This window comes from Pyxicephalus adspersus, chromosome 3 (genome assembly GCF_032062135.1).
Source record: "Pyxicephalus adspersus chromosome 3, UCB_Pads_2.0, whole genome shotgun sequence".
In the NCBI taxonomy this organism is placed as follows: Eukaryota; Metazoa; Chordata; class Amphibia; order Anura; family Pyxicephalidae; genus Pyxicephalus; species Pyxicephalus adspersus.
In genome coordinates, this window is record NC_092860.1 from 125,953,965 (window position 1) to 125,971,183 (window position 17,219).

The 17,219-nt window shown below is 40.0% G+C and overlaps 1 protein-coding gene across 3 annotated transcripts; it reads right to left on the bottom strand.

Moving 5' to 3' along the window:
* Positions 1-3,134: 3,134 nt before the first annotated feature.
* Positions 3,135-17,207, bottom strand: TMEM33 (transmembrane protein 33). Of its 3 annotated transcripts, none has more exons than XM_072406273.1 (8): positions 17,070-17,207; positions 10,216-10,271; positions 9,766-9,860; positions 8,328-8,515; positions 6,617-6,684; positions 5,835-5,968; positions 5,635-5,718; positions 3,135-4,099 (listed from the first exon to the last, which is right to left on the bottom strand). In XM_072406273.1, the coding sequence occupies exons 2-8, from the start codon at positions 10,258-10,260 to the stop codon at positions 3,970-3,972; spliced, it is 744 nt and encodes a 247-aa protein (XP_072262374.1). In that variant the 5' UTR covers positions 10,261-10,271; positions 17,070-17,207; the 3' UTR covers positions 3,135-3,969. The 3 variants fall into 3 exon arrangements, with proteins under 3 accessions (XP_072262374.1, XP_072262375.1, XP_072262376.1); XM_072406274.1 differs by having other exon boundaries at positions 17,075-17,144; XM_072406275.1 differs by having other exon boundaries at positions 17,089-17,130.
* Between the last annotated feature and the right edge of the window lie 12 nt (positions 17,208-17,219).

A 17,219-nucleotide genomic window follows, 5' to 3' on the forward strand; every position in this document is an offset into this window, starting at 1 on the left:
TGAGTGATCAGAAGGGGAATAATCTTTCAGAATCTTTTTTTTCTAGATTTTCCTCCTTTAAAATTGGGTGCGTCTTATATTCCGGAGCATCTTATAGGGCGAAAAATACGGTAATAGGTCTGAAGGGACATTTTGTCTTCATAAAAATGGATGCATGCACATGTCACCGAGTCAATTTTTTTGCTATTAAGGTTAGATTTGTTGATGAAAATAATAAAACAATAATGCAAACCTTGGGAGTAATGGCCACCAGGCACATCACAGCACTGACTATCTTCAGAAGTTAGTGGAGGATGTTCTAGAAGATTTTGAAATTAAAAAGGAACAGATTCTATGTATTGTGACAGATAATGCTTCTAATATGTTGAGCACAGTTGAGAAAATGAAGAAAGTGACAGATAATAAAGGAAGACAGTTCTGCAAGTATTGGAAAACGTGAAAGCGAAGAGAATAGTGACATTTTGTATAACAATGTTGAAGAAGCATCTAAGCGTAGTACTATTCAACATATGTCTTGTGCTGTTCATACTCTGCAACTTGCAATAAGAGATGGATTGAAAGATCGTCATGCAGCTACTCTAATTGGCAAATTGAGGCAAGTAACTGTTGCAGTCAGGGCCCCTAAAACAGATGCCATTTTGAAAAGACGTGCAGGAAAAGGAGCCTTTGCTTGAACTAAAAGACTTTCTTGAAGAACTGGACAATGAAAATGTTTTATTAACTCAAAGCCAGTGGACACAAGTAAAAGCACTGGAAAATCTACTTTCTAACCCCTTTACTGTCACCAAGAGTTTGCAATCTGAAGATTTAACTCCTGGTAATGTAAATGGAAGAGCGTGATATACTGCCTGAACAAAAGTGGAGGGTTAATAGCTGATGGTATTGTGTCTTCAACGAAGAAAAGAGAGAATCTCTTACTGGATAATCAAATCTTGTTAGCTGCTATTTATGTTGATCCAATGAGCCGAATTTTGTTGAGTGATTACCAGACTAATACTGCAAAAAAGGCCCTCTATGATGTAGCAGTTCGCATGAAGAGATTACTACCTGAAACACCACCACTGGATGAAGCTTTAAGCACTGGTAACTCAGGATCATCCTCTTCAAATGAAGAATTAGACTTTGATTCCTACTTGGACAAAATGAAACTTTCAACAGTAAAGCGACATTGCATATGCGTGAAGGATAAACTACCAGAAAATGTCCAAATAGATTCCAACAGGAGTTTTTTTAAGAATTAGAAGAAGTAGAAAAGTATAATCACTCATTGAAACTGACTGTAGAAGAAGCCATTCTTGTTTATCCCGAGATTATTAGTGATGTGGCTAGAATCGTAACAGCAATGCCACCCACCCAAGTCAGTGTTGAAAGACTATTTTCAGTTCTAAAAATAATCAAGTCAGATTTCAGAGTTTCTATGAAAGAGGATCTGGCAGAAGCAATTCTGTTTCTTAGAACAACACTACAGTGAGTTAGTTTTGGGTTGCATTTAACTGCTATTCTAGTCTATAACTATATTATAAGGTTAATATTTAAACTGTTTTAGGTTTTACAGCTTTTTTTTTGTTCATGTAGTTGTTTTGTTTTAAAACTACCAAAGAATGTGGTTCAGATTTTTAAACTGGTTAAGTCCTGTTCCTGATTTTCATGCATGCTATGCTACTACTTTATAGCTACTTGACAAAAACAATAAATAAAACCTTATTGTTTTTATTTTTTGTCTTTTTTAAACTGGCCAATACAGTAGAGCGTCAGCTTCCTAGCCAGTAGTTCTGTGGTTAAACAGCGTGTATGTTGCCTTCCTTCAATCAAAGGGGAAAATACATTAGCATATTAAATACACAGGAGTCGGAGAGTCGGTGTCGGGGTCACCTTTCAGCTGAAAAGAGATTATGTTATGTACATGCTTTTTGTACCTCGGTGAAGAAAATAATTCCTATACTCATACAAGAGGTTATGTCAGTTGAGGAGATTGGTGCCTCAGAGAGCAGGGGAACATGAGTTTAACTTTGCTTTAGAACCTAAAGTGTTCCTAGATTGTAAGCTCTTCGGGGCAGTGTCCTCTCCTCCTCCTATGTCACAGTCTGTCATTTGAAACCCATATTTAATGTACAGCTCTGCGTAATATGTTGGCGCTATATAAATCCTGTTCAGATGATAATAAACATCTGAAAACTGTGATTATAGGTGTAAAGAGCAAAACTCAACGCTGCACCATTATCATTAAACCATATTCCTGAAGCTCCAGTCTGCAAAAATATACCAAAGTGAAAGCCTGCAGCAGGTGTCGAGATGTGTCTAAAAACATCAAGACTGCAGAGATAATATGGTTTTCATGAGGGTATCTCTGTCCCGGATATATGCGGACCCTGCATAACAAACCCCATCTTCCTAGGTAGAAAAGCACAAATATATTGTCAGTAGTGATCTGTGTGAGAGGTAATAAATACCTGTGGTGTAGAACTTCCTGCACAAACTAGAATTTTGTTGCCCGAGATGAATGGTCGGGATTGTCTAGCAGAAATCTAGCATGTGTACCATGGCCCCATAAATCATCATTTCATCCTAGATCAATATTCGACCCACTGGGAACAAGTTGTGTACTACTAGATTGTAAGCTCTTCGGGGCAGGGTCCTCTCCTCCTGTGCCACCGTATCTGTCATTTGTATCATACAGCACTGCGTAATATGTTGGCGCTATATAAATCCTGTTTAATAATAATAATTTGCAACCCCTATTTATTGTACAGCACTGCGTAATACGTTGGCGCTATATTAAGCCTGCCCTATTAATAATAATTTGGAGAGAGCAACGGGATGGGATGCCTTTCTTGTCCTCCTCCCTCCCCTTTCCATACTACAAAAACAGCACTGTGTGTACAGTGATTGTTTGTTCTGTCACTGGAAACAATCAGGGAAGATCATTTCCAGCAACAGTAATCAGATGTCTGTACAGGGCTTTATACTTCACCCCACAAACACACCTTCTCCGAGAAGATACAGTTACTCACAAACCAGAAAAGTCTGCATTTTTTTATTGAATAAGGCTGAATCACATACACAAAGAATGTCACAATTCTGAGGTAGTCTTAAAATAAGGTGTATAGCCAAATAAAAACATATATAAACATAGGAAGCATCAAAGACTTTTATTTATTAAGGATGAAAAATATGGAACTGTAATGGTGACTGTTGATATAAACCCAGACCTAACCTGTACATTAGGTACAAAAGTATCCAAAATCATGCAATGATTCATCACTGAATAGAATAGTTAAACAAGAGATTATGGTTTTATTATGAATGGTAAATGTATTTATTTTATTGCATTTTTTGTCTTTAATTGTACTCTTATAACAAACTGGAAAAAAATACAATGGTGTTGACATCTCAGAAAGCTAGATACCCCAAAATGCTCTAAAATCGTTGCGTCTCCTCTACTCAGTTTACATTTTATTAGCAGTCGTCATACAAACAATACAAATGGAAAGTAAAATCTGTTTAATTTACACAATGTTTAATCTAGTGTATTCCTGTGAAATTTGAACTAAAACATTTAGACTTTACTAGCTTTTTCACAAGCAGTCTGTTCCTGATTAATTGTCTGTGTGCATTTCTGCAGCTTGGGCTGGAAAACCTGAGGCTGCAACTGTCTAAGGCGATCACTGGAATGAGATCCCTGATAGTGCTCAAGCAAGGTTTGGTACCATCATTTTTATTATTTTTACAAAGGAAAGAAGTCTGGCTGGGGACCACTGTTACAGAGAGAACACTAAGAAACTGTAACAAGGTTTATAAAAAAAAAAAAAAAAAAAAAAAAAAAAAGTCATTAGGAGCGTCTTTTTGCATGGACCGGTCTGGATGCCTTTAGGTTGCAGTATTTGTAAAACGCCCGTATTATCATACAGAGAGCAGAAATACCAGCTGCTTATGCTCATTGACATACACATTTCATAATTTAGGAATAAGTTATGCAACAGTCGGTGCCAGTCTGCTAGTAAAAGCAATGCTGCTGAGACACAGTCTTCTGACAAACTCTGGGCATGCTGGCTTCATAACTAGGTGCTCCAAGATAATCCTCAGCTCTGTAAACAGAGTCCTGTAGATGAGGAATAAACACAATTGTACATTAATAGTCTGTTTTGTATGCAGTACTTTGCTGTAAAGATAAATGCATTGTTCCAATGTTAATCTATTGATCAAACCCCCAAAACAGATACTTAATTTTTCACTGAATGCTGGAGAGGTGCTTGCCTTACCTCAACGCACACTAACACACAATACATTAGGCAAACCCTTACTCAACACGTTTCATTTCTATACAGAATCATACACATCAAATAAGTGTCATATATATTTAATTCAATGGCCAGGATAAATCATATCAAGAGAGGAATCTCTCATATGCCCCCGCCTGTGTTTCACTACCCATATCACATAGCTTTCAGCACGACAATGCCCTGGACGTTGTAGCCAACACAGAACAAAATGTTTTTAAGAAATTTGTATGTATTGATTACTGTATTGTGCTATTGTGTGTTTAATATAGGTGAACTATAAATTAGAAACTGTTTGAAATGTTTAAGGATGAGATGTTTTATAAAAGAACTTTTTATTTTGGTGGTTCATAATATATGCCAGTAAAATCCCAATGTCTGTGTAATAATGTTAGGATGTTCCTAATCTTCTTTAAATAGATGTGATTGGGTTTTGAAGCATCAGAAGATACAACAAGCTTTTGTACTATGCTATGTACACAGATAGTATTTTTTATATATTGGTTCTTTACTCAAGTCTAAGTAGCTAATTGACTATTGCACCTTAAGTCATTAACTTGCCAAAACAATCCACCATGCAAGAAAATTTTCACTTAATAAAAAAACGCAGTGAAAGATCTTTTGCAAAGAATACCCAAATCATGTTCCAGGAAATGTAAAAAAATGGTGGTTAAGCCAGTGAATCACCTCATTCTCTCAGCTAAGTGAAAATCCCCTCCAAGGGAATATACGTCTATAGGCTGTAGGAACAGCCTGTATTCCTTTAATCAGTCAACCCCAAAGTATTATCTCTGTGGTAGATTTCAGGCAACACCGACTGACAGTGAGGTCTAAACTAAAGGTATACTCAAGTCAGGTTATCGATTTGACAGCTACCAATAGGGGGCACATGAGCAGGATTAAGGAGAGAGGCCAAGGCTCTACAGTGGAAACACATTCAAAGCAAACATTCTGCATCTCTGTCTATTCCTTTTACTTTTCAAGAGAATGCAATGCTTTTTTTCATGTCATTGTTACAGTCTCCCTATTAGGAACTCGGGAATCTCCCGCGGCAGTTAATCCTCTTGCACTCTACAGGGAGACAATCTAACCCCTAAACATAAGTTGTATGAATGATGCACAGCTCTTCGGGGCAGGGTCCTCTCCTCCTGTATCACTGTCTGTATTAGTCTGTCATTTGCAATCCCTATTTATTGTACAGCGCTGAGTAATATGTTGGCGCTATATAAATCCTGTTTATTAATAATAATAATAATAATAATAATAATAATAATGGGTTACAGACAGATTGAAGCAAGCAAACTGTCCATTGAAGACATGATGGAAAGTTTCAAGATAAGGAGTTTGTAATACTCACCGGCAGTATGGATTCCTTCTGGAAGAATAACGCAATGTCAGGAATCTGTAGTAAATAAATGGCTGTAATAGGCTCCCTTGACCACTGGAAAGGAAAAACATATAGCTATTGTTAAATGGGACTAAAGAATAGTTGTGTACACATTGTATTGACTTTCAATTTGAACTTTGAAATGATAAAGAAAGACCTGAAATTGTTACCTGAGCAGCATGAAAACAGTTGCAGGCATTAAAAAGATTTCATTACAAGCGATGAACTTCAGAATATTCTGCTGATTTGCATTAAGTTTGTCCAGAAGAGACCTGACAAATGGCATGCTGGTTGGACCTTTGGCCTAAACCAATGGGATAAAATAAAAAGATTAATTATAAAGGTTTATCAGTAATCAAAAACATTCAGCATCACAAAAAGCTCTAAGCATATTCAATAAACCCACCTCTCTGCACATTTACATAAATATCACAAGCAGTATATAGAAGACTCCAAAAACACTACCTTTGGTTCCAACTTATGGGTCATGTCAGAGGACTTCCCCCAAACAACACTTAGAATTAGCCTTTGTTGTCGCATTGTTAGCCACTGCATTTCACCAGCATTTCAGAAAGCAGTGGACAGACTTACAGCACTAATAATTAAAAATAACTTCACAAGGACATAAACAAATCTATTTTAGAGATTGAAAGACTTAGGTGATTCTGGTAATTGCCTGACAGTATAATTAAAGAAATAGCCTTCAGATATAAAATCAGTCCAGCCCCTTCCAACTTTGTGTATATAATGGTGTGGGGGGATTACACATGGTTTTTTAATAATCATCATATGTTTATGTAGCATAATGGCTGCAGTAAGAATCTTTTAGGAAACAGAGATACAGAGACAGTAACCAATAAGTAGTCCTATAAAATCTACCATAAAATAAAACAAACAGTTTATTATTATTTCTGTGAAGTACAAGTTGCTTTACACTTAGGAGAATACTTACATCCAAAATTTTTTTTGTCCACGATGATGCATGAAGCAATGAAAACAGCAAGACAGGAAAGATGCTCACTGAAGAAAGTCATTAAGGAAGAACAAATCATGACAATTCTTTTTCAAAATCTAGTATTATTATTAAACAGGATTTATATAGCGCCAACATATTACGCAGCACTATACATTAAATAGGGGTTGCAATTTACAGACAGATACAGTGACACAGTAGGAGAGGACCCTGCCCCAAAGAGCATCATCATTTTTAATAAATCAATCTTCACAGAAGACAGGCCCCCTGTGCGCATTATGTTTTTAAAGAGTAACTATACTCAGAATTTTCTGTGGATAAAGGGTGCAGCACTGCCCTCTAAATCTCTGCCGCCTAGGAATGGGAATGAATGGGAGAGCAATGCCTGCCAAGATACCTACGTCAGGCATCCGGGGAGGCTCTTGGGCACTCCTACGCATGCCCGAGCATCTCCGACATGCGTGGAAGGAGCCTTTTTGCTGAAAGAGAAAAATTTGGCAATCCCACGCATGTGCAGTGAGATCGGCAATTTTTTTTTATCTTACGTCACCCAATCTCAGGCCTGGGTCAGGTGACGTAGGATGAAGAACCTGGAAGAGATGACCAAGATGGCGGCGCCCGTATTGCTGGGGGACCAGATGCCCAGAGTGATCCGACTGCACTGCAGGAATGAAGGTGTGTTTTTGTTTTTGAGTATAAATCCTCTTTATTTGTTTGTGTTTAATTCAATTGTGTAAATGTACTTTTATTCTTTTATTTTTTCTATGGAAAAAAATATTCACTTATAGATTATGGCTTTGGCGGTTTACCTCTACTTTTAAGAAAGAGCAGCAATAATGAACAGAGTGCAGGGGTCAGGTGTATGTAATATACATAATGCAGGGGTAAGACAAATATTATATAAAGAGAGTGCTAGTCAGAAACGAATACAGGCTACGGCACAGCACTGCCTTACGATTCATTTTACTATTACTGAATTATAATTGGAAAACAACAGTACTCCCATGGACACACAGTATACACATAGTGAGTGCAGGGGTTGCATGAAAAGTTATGCTCACACCTGACAGCGCCTAGAATGTATTCTTTATCACACTGTGGGGTGCACTCTTCACACTTCCCTAATGTGCACTAGCACAGTCTCACAGGTCACTTCCCTTCAATCCCCACGCACACCCACCGGCCATAACTACAATGAACAATGTAGGTATTTGCAGTCACATGACAGTCACAAAATTCCTCCTGAAAAATTATATTAGCAATTTTTAGGGGTTTTAGTTCTTTGATTCCAGAAGTTCCAGAAGTAAACCATCTACCCATGTGTACCAGTCCTAAGACATACTCATACAAGAATATAGAGCAGCGGTCGCCAACTGAAAGAGAAGGACCCCGCTGGGAGGACACACCGGCCAAAGCCTCGGACCACGCCCCCCCTACAGTTCCCAGGCTTGGGAAGCGGGTGGGCTGTGTCCCTGGACACAACCAACACACTCTCCCATTGCAGGCTCAGATCTGCGATGGGAGAATGGACAGAGTTGTCATAATGACATCACTCTAGGGGAGGTTCCTCCCCCCTTTGAGTGACACCCGGCTCCCTGCGCATGCGCAGTCGGGAGCTGGTGATTTTAGTAGTCCGCGGGACCGAAAAGGTTGGCAACCACTGATATAGAGGACACTTAGCAAAGGATACTAGTGACAGGGTATGAGTTGACAAAGATAAGTGAATATAACAGGTAATGACAGCTGTCTTCTAGCAATGCCTGGCTCAGAAACGCCCGGCTCAGTTGGAAGTGAGGTAACCGCTGGTGCAGCCGAAGAGCACTGGTGAGAGCATTGGCCAGCAAGGCACGTTGATAGAAACTGCCAGCTTCATGTAATCTGTGGATAAAGAAGAAAGAAACAAGATGACCACACAATCTCAATAGAAAGCAAAACATTTTAGGTGCAAAGATTTACACAAAGAAGAACATATAAAAATTCAGCATAGTACTTTAAGACTTTATTTGATTAATATATCATAAATACTCAAATATCAGCTTACCCTAAAATGATAAAAAGATAACTAATTTTACCTGAAAATACAAGAAAAAGCTTAGTCTCGACTCAAATCCTGTCACTGCCATCGTTCCAGTAATCAATAGAAGGTTAAAGTATTTTGTACCATTGAGTTGGTTATAATGGGTCACTTTCAAGTAAATGATCTTTTTGTACATTATTGTTGTCCACCAGTAGATGGTGCTGTGTTCTCATGTAAAGTGTAAAACTCGAACAATGTCTCTTAGGGCAAAACTTTACATGAGGACACACCGCCATCTACTGTTGTGATCCAAGTAAAACATGAGATTCCTTTTCCAATGTCATTTTGAGGGGGGAAAAAAACTTACTTAATACTCAAGTATATACGTTATACTTTGCCCTGAATGAGGAATCCAATTTTCGACAAATATTCTTGAATATCTAACTAAGCTTTAGTCAAACAGATTTTGATTACATTTAACAAGCCCAGACCAACCAAATAATAAATGTGCATGATGCATAAACAGTTCTGTATAAGATTAACAACATAATAAGATCTTGAAAGAAAAATAGTCTAAAGCAAGGTTCTCTCCTAAAGTTTTCAAAAGTCATTTCAGCCAAAACAAGCTCTTCCCAGCAAGATCAAAAGAGGCAATACAGCATACCCCTGGCACATCCTATGCACCAAGTACTGCACCTTGAGCACCCAGTGCTTTATTCGTTTCATCCTATGTTCCCTGTACTGAACCCACTGAACTCTTTGTACCTTGTACTGCAGCCAATGGACCCCTTGTAGACTGTACTCCACTCCACATATGCTGCCTACATGGTATGCTGCTCCTTCTTAATACTTTAAAAAATTGCATTTTTAGTATGTACCCTGCCTTGACCACATGCCTTCCCCTCCTATTACTAAGGACTGCCATACTGTATAACCCTGCACCCCTTTTTTATGTACACTGCTCATCATATTATTTTCCTATAGCCGAGTGTAGTAGTGTAGTAAAAGATACAACATCATAAGATTTGAAGAATATTATAACCTCTAGATTTAGATTTTAGCAATGGTTTGAACATAAGCACTATGAAAGGACCAAAAGATGATAGCTTACCCTAAAAGAGGAAGAATAAATAATGCTGAACAATATACTGTGAACCATCGAGAAAGCCACATTGCAGTGTCAAGTTTATTTGCCAGCATAAATTGCTATGGGGAAAAAAAAAGGACAGAAAAACATTTATTAGGTATATAATTAATGACTTATTTGTTTAGAACCAGATTAAATATTAAATGCAGAATTAGTAGCTTTAATGGTGCCAAAAAGGTGCCAGCTGCTCCTTTACAACATTGCTATTATCTCCCTATTGATTATATATATATATTTACATAGTTGATCCAGAGGAAGGCAAAAAACCCCTGGTACAATTTGCTTCAACAGGGAAAAAAATTCCTTCCTGATTCCATGAGGCAATCGGATGTTCCCTGGATCAACCTATTGATTTATATACCAATCCGTAACAAACATGGACATGAAATGTAGAGCCTTACCTTAGATACTTACCACCGCCCCTCCTTGGGGAGGACTGTTAGGAACGGAGTCCGCCATGGCTGAAATATCTGGAAAACACAAGAAGCAAAATGTGAGCAAAAGCAAGTCAAAAAATGTCTAGTGAAGTAAAAATCACGGACCAAAAAGAAAAAGCAACTTTCATTCTTGTAAATATGGCTTGCTATTGAGGTTTATTTTTTTTAATGAACCAAAGCAGCAACTTTCCTAATTTTTTCCTACTTTCTCTATTCCCCAATTATACTCCTATGCCTATGTCATCCTATGCTTCCAATGGAAACTATGTTTTTTTTTGTGTTTATTAATCCCAGGTCTGTTCCATTGCTGTTACCATTAGGAAACTTGCTCTTTGCAAAATTCTACCAGGTTTGAGGTTTAATTCCCACTGTAGCATTTTAAAATAATGTCAGTAATTCGCTTTACTCCTTAGAAAAATTCTCTGTCAGTTCAAGTGTTTTTTCACATTGCCACAATCTTCCCCAACACTAAGCAGCAATTTATAACTTCTGTTTTTGATAGATTGTTATAGTATGAAAGTGTATACAGACCTAAGATGATCCTCGCCCAGCCAAGATGATTAGAGGGAGATTACCAAACTAAGCTATAGCTAAAGATCCAGTGCATCTTCTCCAGACAGTATCACCATTTTCACGGGATGTACGTTCAGAGTTATTCTTTTTATCAATGTTCTGACACTGGACACATTAAATTCCCAACTCAGTTTACAGATAAGCTTTATCTTATGTAATCAATTCATGATAAGGTTCACTGACCTGTAAACTATCTACTTACTAATATAATGAGATACCTTATGTCACTGTTACTAAACCAGGGTTCCCTGGAATCCTAGAGTTCCTCCAGAAATTGCTAGCGATTCCTTAAGCAATAACCAACTAAAATGGAACTGACTCTCAGCTCAGTTTAAAGTGTATATAAACTCAGAATTTTCACTTCACATTAAAAGGTTGACAACCCTTTTATGCAAGATAATAAAGATGTTTGTTTGTTTTTTTTTTTTAGTGCAAAAAAAGGATGCAGCACAAACTCCTTAAAAGCTCAATCGCCTGGGCGATCAAGAATGAATGGGAGCGCAGAGCCTCCCGGGATACCTACCTCACCCATCCCAGGAGGCTCTGGCTGCTCCTTCTGCGCAAGCCCGAGCATCCCAGGCATGTGCAGGAGTCCTTTCGCCAAAAAGGAAAGAAACTGCCGATCCCACGCATGTGCAGTGAGTTGGGTAAGGTTGTCCCCTTCTACGTCACCTGATCTCATGCCTGCGTTGGGTGACGTAGGAAGAAGAACCCGGAAGAACAGAGAGAAGTTGGCGGGGCCTAGCATGCCTGCCCGAAGACTGATACTGATGGAAGAACCCTCCAGATGGATCGACTGCTCTTCGGGATTGAAGGTAGGTATATTTTTTTTTTCTGTTTTGGGACTTCCTCTTTACCGCAATGACCTTTTTGGCTATCTGTAAGGGTGCCATCTTCCCATTGGCCACCAATGTACAAGGCACCCCTACTACTGACCACCACAATAATATACTATGGGCTGTAAATATAGTATTCCCATGTAATACAAAAAAAAAAAAAAAGGTTGAGTTATGTCAATAACTGCAGATGTGTAAAGCTACATACAGAAGTCTAATTTATGTAACTGTAGACAATCTTTTGTGATCTTGGCAGATAGCTAAACAACACCCAAGGAGTGCTGTACATATACTAGAATTTTGCACAAGACAATCATAACGCAGCTTAACGGTAGTTTTTCAGCCCAAAGTGAAATTTACAGCGCTGTGCCCACCGCAATATCCCTTATCGTTCCATCACTGCTGCTGTCATTTTCTCCAGAGTTCTTCCAAGTTTGGATCCCTCAGCTATATTAATCATCCAAGTCAGGATAACATTATTGCTGCGCTTGTGTATGCAACCTACCACATCCCAGCACGAAATTGTGACATTGCGCAGCTACGTGTACAGAAGTTTAAAAGGAAACCCACTGACAGGCAAGCAGAATGTATTATAACACAAGAGATTACATAGTGTTGTCTGTCCTAAAGAAAACAAAATTGCCTGTCAGTGGAGTATATTTGCATTTTAAAATCTCCCTGACACACACATATTTTGCTCAGTCCTATTGGTACTGTTATATTTTCAACAAGAAAATAGTTTAGTTTTTTACAAAAAGGATAAAATGTTGGTTTTTATGTGAAGCACTGGGAAAATGTATTAAAAATTAGCGACTGGGAAGGTGTTTATTGCAGAAAGAGACAGGCAATGTCCCTTCTGCAATAACTATTCTTACCTGCCTGATCACCGCCCAGCTGTCAAATTTTACTGAGCTGCGCAAGCGTTTGTGGCAAGTGATACCCAGCAATCCTGGCTTCCCTTGCAGGGTAAAGAATGAAGTTGCTTGCACCTGTGCAGGAGTTAGGTCATCCTGGCCATCGAGATGGCAAAAGATTGGAACGTGGAAGAGAAGAGGATGACAGCGCCCACAATGGAACAGAGATAAACAGAACAGGGTAAGTTCCACTTTAAAGCTTAGTCTACACAGACATTTTCCCCAGCATTTAACCTGAGGCTTCCAAAGCCCATGCTTGAAATTCCCAAGCATTCCAATGGGCTAATCCAAACCAGGGATTGAAACGCAGGATTAACTCGGTCATTGTTTTCAATAGAGGGGCTTTCCCGGGTTTATAAATGCTTGAAAATGTTAACTCTTGTATAATCGCGGTAAAAACGCGGCACAGACGTTTTCCATCCGTTTAATGGCAAGCTCCAAAACGTTTAAAAGTGCATATAAACACAGTAGGAAACGGTCCAAATGTCCAGCCTTAATTAGCCAATCATATAGGTATCCCTGGATGGAGGGGGAGTGATCACAAGCTGACCACTTCCAAACACTTCATAAATCATTATATTTTTCATGGATACAAGCTTAACCAGCCAGTGCCACCAGGGAAGACTGACATTTTAGTGCAAGTAAGTAAGAATAGATTAATAATTGAAAGACTAGTTTTTCAGTTTAGTTCCTCCTTAAACAATCCGATGCTGGCAGCACATTGGAGAGTAAGACTGCGGCTCCTGAACGAAAAGCAATGGCTCGATCTTTAAAAGCCTGCCAATCATACTATTCTAAAATATGGATCTCCAGGCAGCGCTAGTAACTGGACAACATTATTCCAAGCATAACACCACAAACACTGACTAGGACCAGCTTACATTAAGCTGCATGGGTAAGTTATTTAGGCAACTATGCGGTTTAATCATATTTTAGAATATGTAGCACATTCAATTCCTGTCAATCAAAAAGCTCAATATGATTAGAATAAAATGTCATGCATAAGCTTAACCTTTAACCCGTATGCTTGTTCAGCATAGCAGCCTGCTCTAATCCTTCCCTTATATATTCAGAGAAGTGAGGGATTTATATCATGTGTGAGCTGGCTGTCATAGGGCAGTATTACACCTGGATTCTAGAAATCTGGCCAGTTATCGGAGACGCTAAAGAGGGATATGTTACATATAAAGCTCAGAGGTTTAATATAACACAACATCTATTACTAATATATCACTGAGATACAGGGAATATCTATTACAATATTTTAAACACAGCAACAGTTATTAGTCCAATTTTCCTGGAGTAATCAGTAACTCATTTCTCTGAACTAAACAGATTTGGGTCCACGATGGCATTGCTAGAACATACCAGCATACGGAGCATTTTGTACACCTTGGCAGCCTTACCTTCCTAAGTCCAGCGACGAGACATCCACGTTCCCCATTGTCACCCCATTGCTGCCGCCGTCATACACTCCTCTTCCGGGTCACAAGTCTTCATCAGTCTTTATTGGTCAGCCAGGGCTGATGTCATAATGATGATATCATGCACACATAATGGAATCACTTTATTCTGCACATACACAATGGCAGGATTGCACACATGGACATGTGAATGTGTGGCTATGAATGTACAATTAGGAAAATGATAGCAGGCAGGGAAAAGGTTTTGAGGCAGAGGAGACATGGAAAGTTTCACCTGCCATATAAACCTACCTACTAGATAATATATATATATATATATATATACGGATACCCCTCACTTAACAACCAGGTTTGATTGCAACAACCTGGTCATTAATATTCAGAGCTGCAAGTGAGCAGTGTGCCCTGGTGATAGGTTCACTGACTGATTATATCAGTAATTTTGAATGTATAAGCAGTAAATTCAGTTTAAATTTCCCGCTAGGTCACGCTGCCAGTGCACCGCCCCGCATGGTTACACATCTCATTGTTTATGCCGGGGATGCGAGGTCAGGGGCGGGTGGACATTGCTGGAGACCCCCGTGGGCTCGTCCGAACCAGGTACGTCCTTTACAATGCCTTTACTGCTTTTGGTACTGAAAAATAACCCCGGATCACACTCTGGAATACCCCAGGGCAAAGAAAAGGCCCAATACACAACTGCAAATTATACATACGCACAACCAGAAAGGAGACACATTACGTTTCTGATTTTGCAACTGAGCAGGTCTGAACCTGCCGTTTCTGCTACTTCTAAGAAGAGCTCCTACCTTNATATATATATATATATATATATATATATATACACACACATACATACACGGATACCCCTCACTTAACAACCAGGTTTGATTGCAACAACCTGGTCATTAATATTCAGAGCTGCAAGTGAGCAGTGTGCCCTGGTGATTCCCTGGTGATTCCCTGTGCCCTGGTGATGGTGGTTCACTGACTGATTATATCAGTAATTTTGAATGTATAAGCAGTAAATTCAGTTTAAATTTCCCGCTAGGTCACGCTGCCAGTGCACCGCCCCACATGGTTACACATCTCATTGTTTATGCCGGGGATGCAAGGTCAGGGGCGGGTGGACATTGCTGGAGACCCCCGTGGGCTTGTCCGAACCAGGTACGTCCTTTACAATGCCTTTACTGCTTTTGGTACTGAAAAATAACCCCGGATCACACTGGGAATACCCCAGGGCAAAGAAAAGGCCCAATACACAACTGCAAATGATACATACACACAACCAGAAAGGAGACACATTACGTTTCTGATTTTGCAACTGAGCAGGTCTGAACCTGCCGTTTCTGCTACTTCTAAGAAGAGCTCCTACCTTGGGGTCCCAGGCCTGTATATTAATTTGGGGTCCTTTTTACACAGGCCTTTCAATGAATGAGCTGCCACAACACACAGCAGCACAAACTTATGGTGCTCATGCTATCACAGCCACATCAAAGTGAAAAAAGCCTCAGGGCCGGCTCACACCACTGCTTTATTGGAGTGCACTGGATCATAAATGTCCCCCAAGACACTTTCTTAGTAAACTTGTCTTGCAGCACAGCACAATGCATGGTGGTGATAATGTACATTTCTGTGTGCTGTCAAAAATGCTGCGTGTGCTTCATATAAATGAATGGGCAAGCAAAAACACACATGTGCTAGAGTAGTGTGACAGTGTGATCAAGTCCTAGAACTTCCATTTTACAAATGCCTGATCACACAGTAATGCATCTTACATGTTTGATAGCTCCTATTTTCTGGTCATAAAGCTGAACTGCACATGTGCAGTGTCAGGTTGGTTTGCCAGGGAAACCCAGCAATCCCGGCATCCATAGCACATGCCGAGGAAAAACAAACTCTCTGTTACATCATCCCGGCACAGCCAATCAGGATGGCCGAAGACAGTCTCTGGAAAGAAGTAAAGAAGGAAAATAGCAGCACGCTCCGATGACAGGGTGCAGCACTGCCCCCCAATTCTCAGCCGCCTAGGCGGTCAAAAATGAATGGGATTGCAAAGCCTCCCGGGATGCCCGTCATAGGAATCCCGGGAGGCTTTGGGCTCTTGGGCGCTCCTTCTATGCTCGGGCATGCGCAGAAGAAGCCTTTTTGCTCAAAGAGAAAAATTTACCAATCTCACGTGTGCCCAGTGGGATGGACAAATTTTTTTTCATCCTACGTCACCTGATCTCGCGCCTGGGTCGGGTGACTTAGGATGAAGAACCTGAAAGAGAAGATGAAGATGGCAGTGCTCGGTGCGCCGGCCCGGGGACGACACGGGACCAGATGCAAGACACCCCCGGAGTGATCAGACTGGCCTTCTGGACTGAAGATGTGTTTTTGTTTTTGAGTATAGTTCCTCTTCAATATTAGGCATTAGGATCTAACCTCCCAACACATACAAAGCAGGTGAACCACATACAACTTATAGATCAAACATTTGTAGAGACTAGGTCATGTGATGACTGCAGTCACGTGATGTCATTACATGTACCTTGGTAGAGACTAGGTCATGTGATCACATTACATGTACAGTTTTAGAGCGTAGGTCATGTGATCACCGAAGTCATGTGATGTCATTACATGTACATTTGTAGAGCCTAGGTCATGTGATTGCTGGACTGTCCAGTGGGGGAAGAGGGCCCACAATGGCAGCAACCATTCCAATCCGGAGTCAGAGTCACTGGTTGTTTACATGAATATTAAGAGGAACATTAGAAACAAATTGTCTAAAGGATAATAAAAATGAGAGCTAAAAAAATTACTATATCAATGAATTCAGCCCTTTTATATTTTAAACGACATAATTACAAATGTAATGTTAATAGCCAGAATTATCACACAAATATATATATCTGTATGGTGATGTCAGATCACCGGCCTCCTCCTCTATCCATTCATTCATTGTGGATGAGGCCTGACAGACCTGCCTAGCAACGCGGCCGTGTCCTGCAGGTGTAGCCCCGACTCCCCCCCCCCTCTCTCCTCCCTTCATACTGCTCACACATACAACCCCTGACCATCCCTACACCGACCCGGCCTCACCTCACCCTGCTCCCCTCACCGGACTAGCACCTCTTCCGGCGGCGACCACGGCCAGCTACTGCGTGACGTAACTCTCCACTTCCACCAATCTCCTCCCAGAGAACGAAGAACGGGGCGTGGCTATGAGGGACGTCCCTGACAAATGGGCGG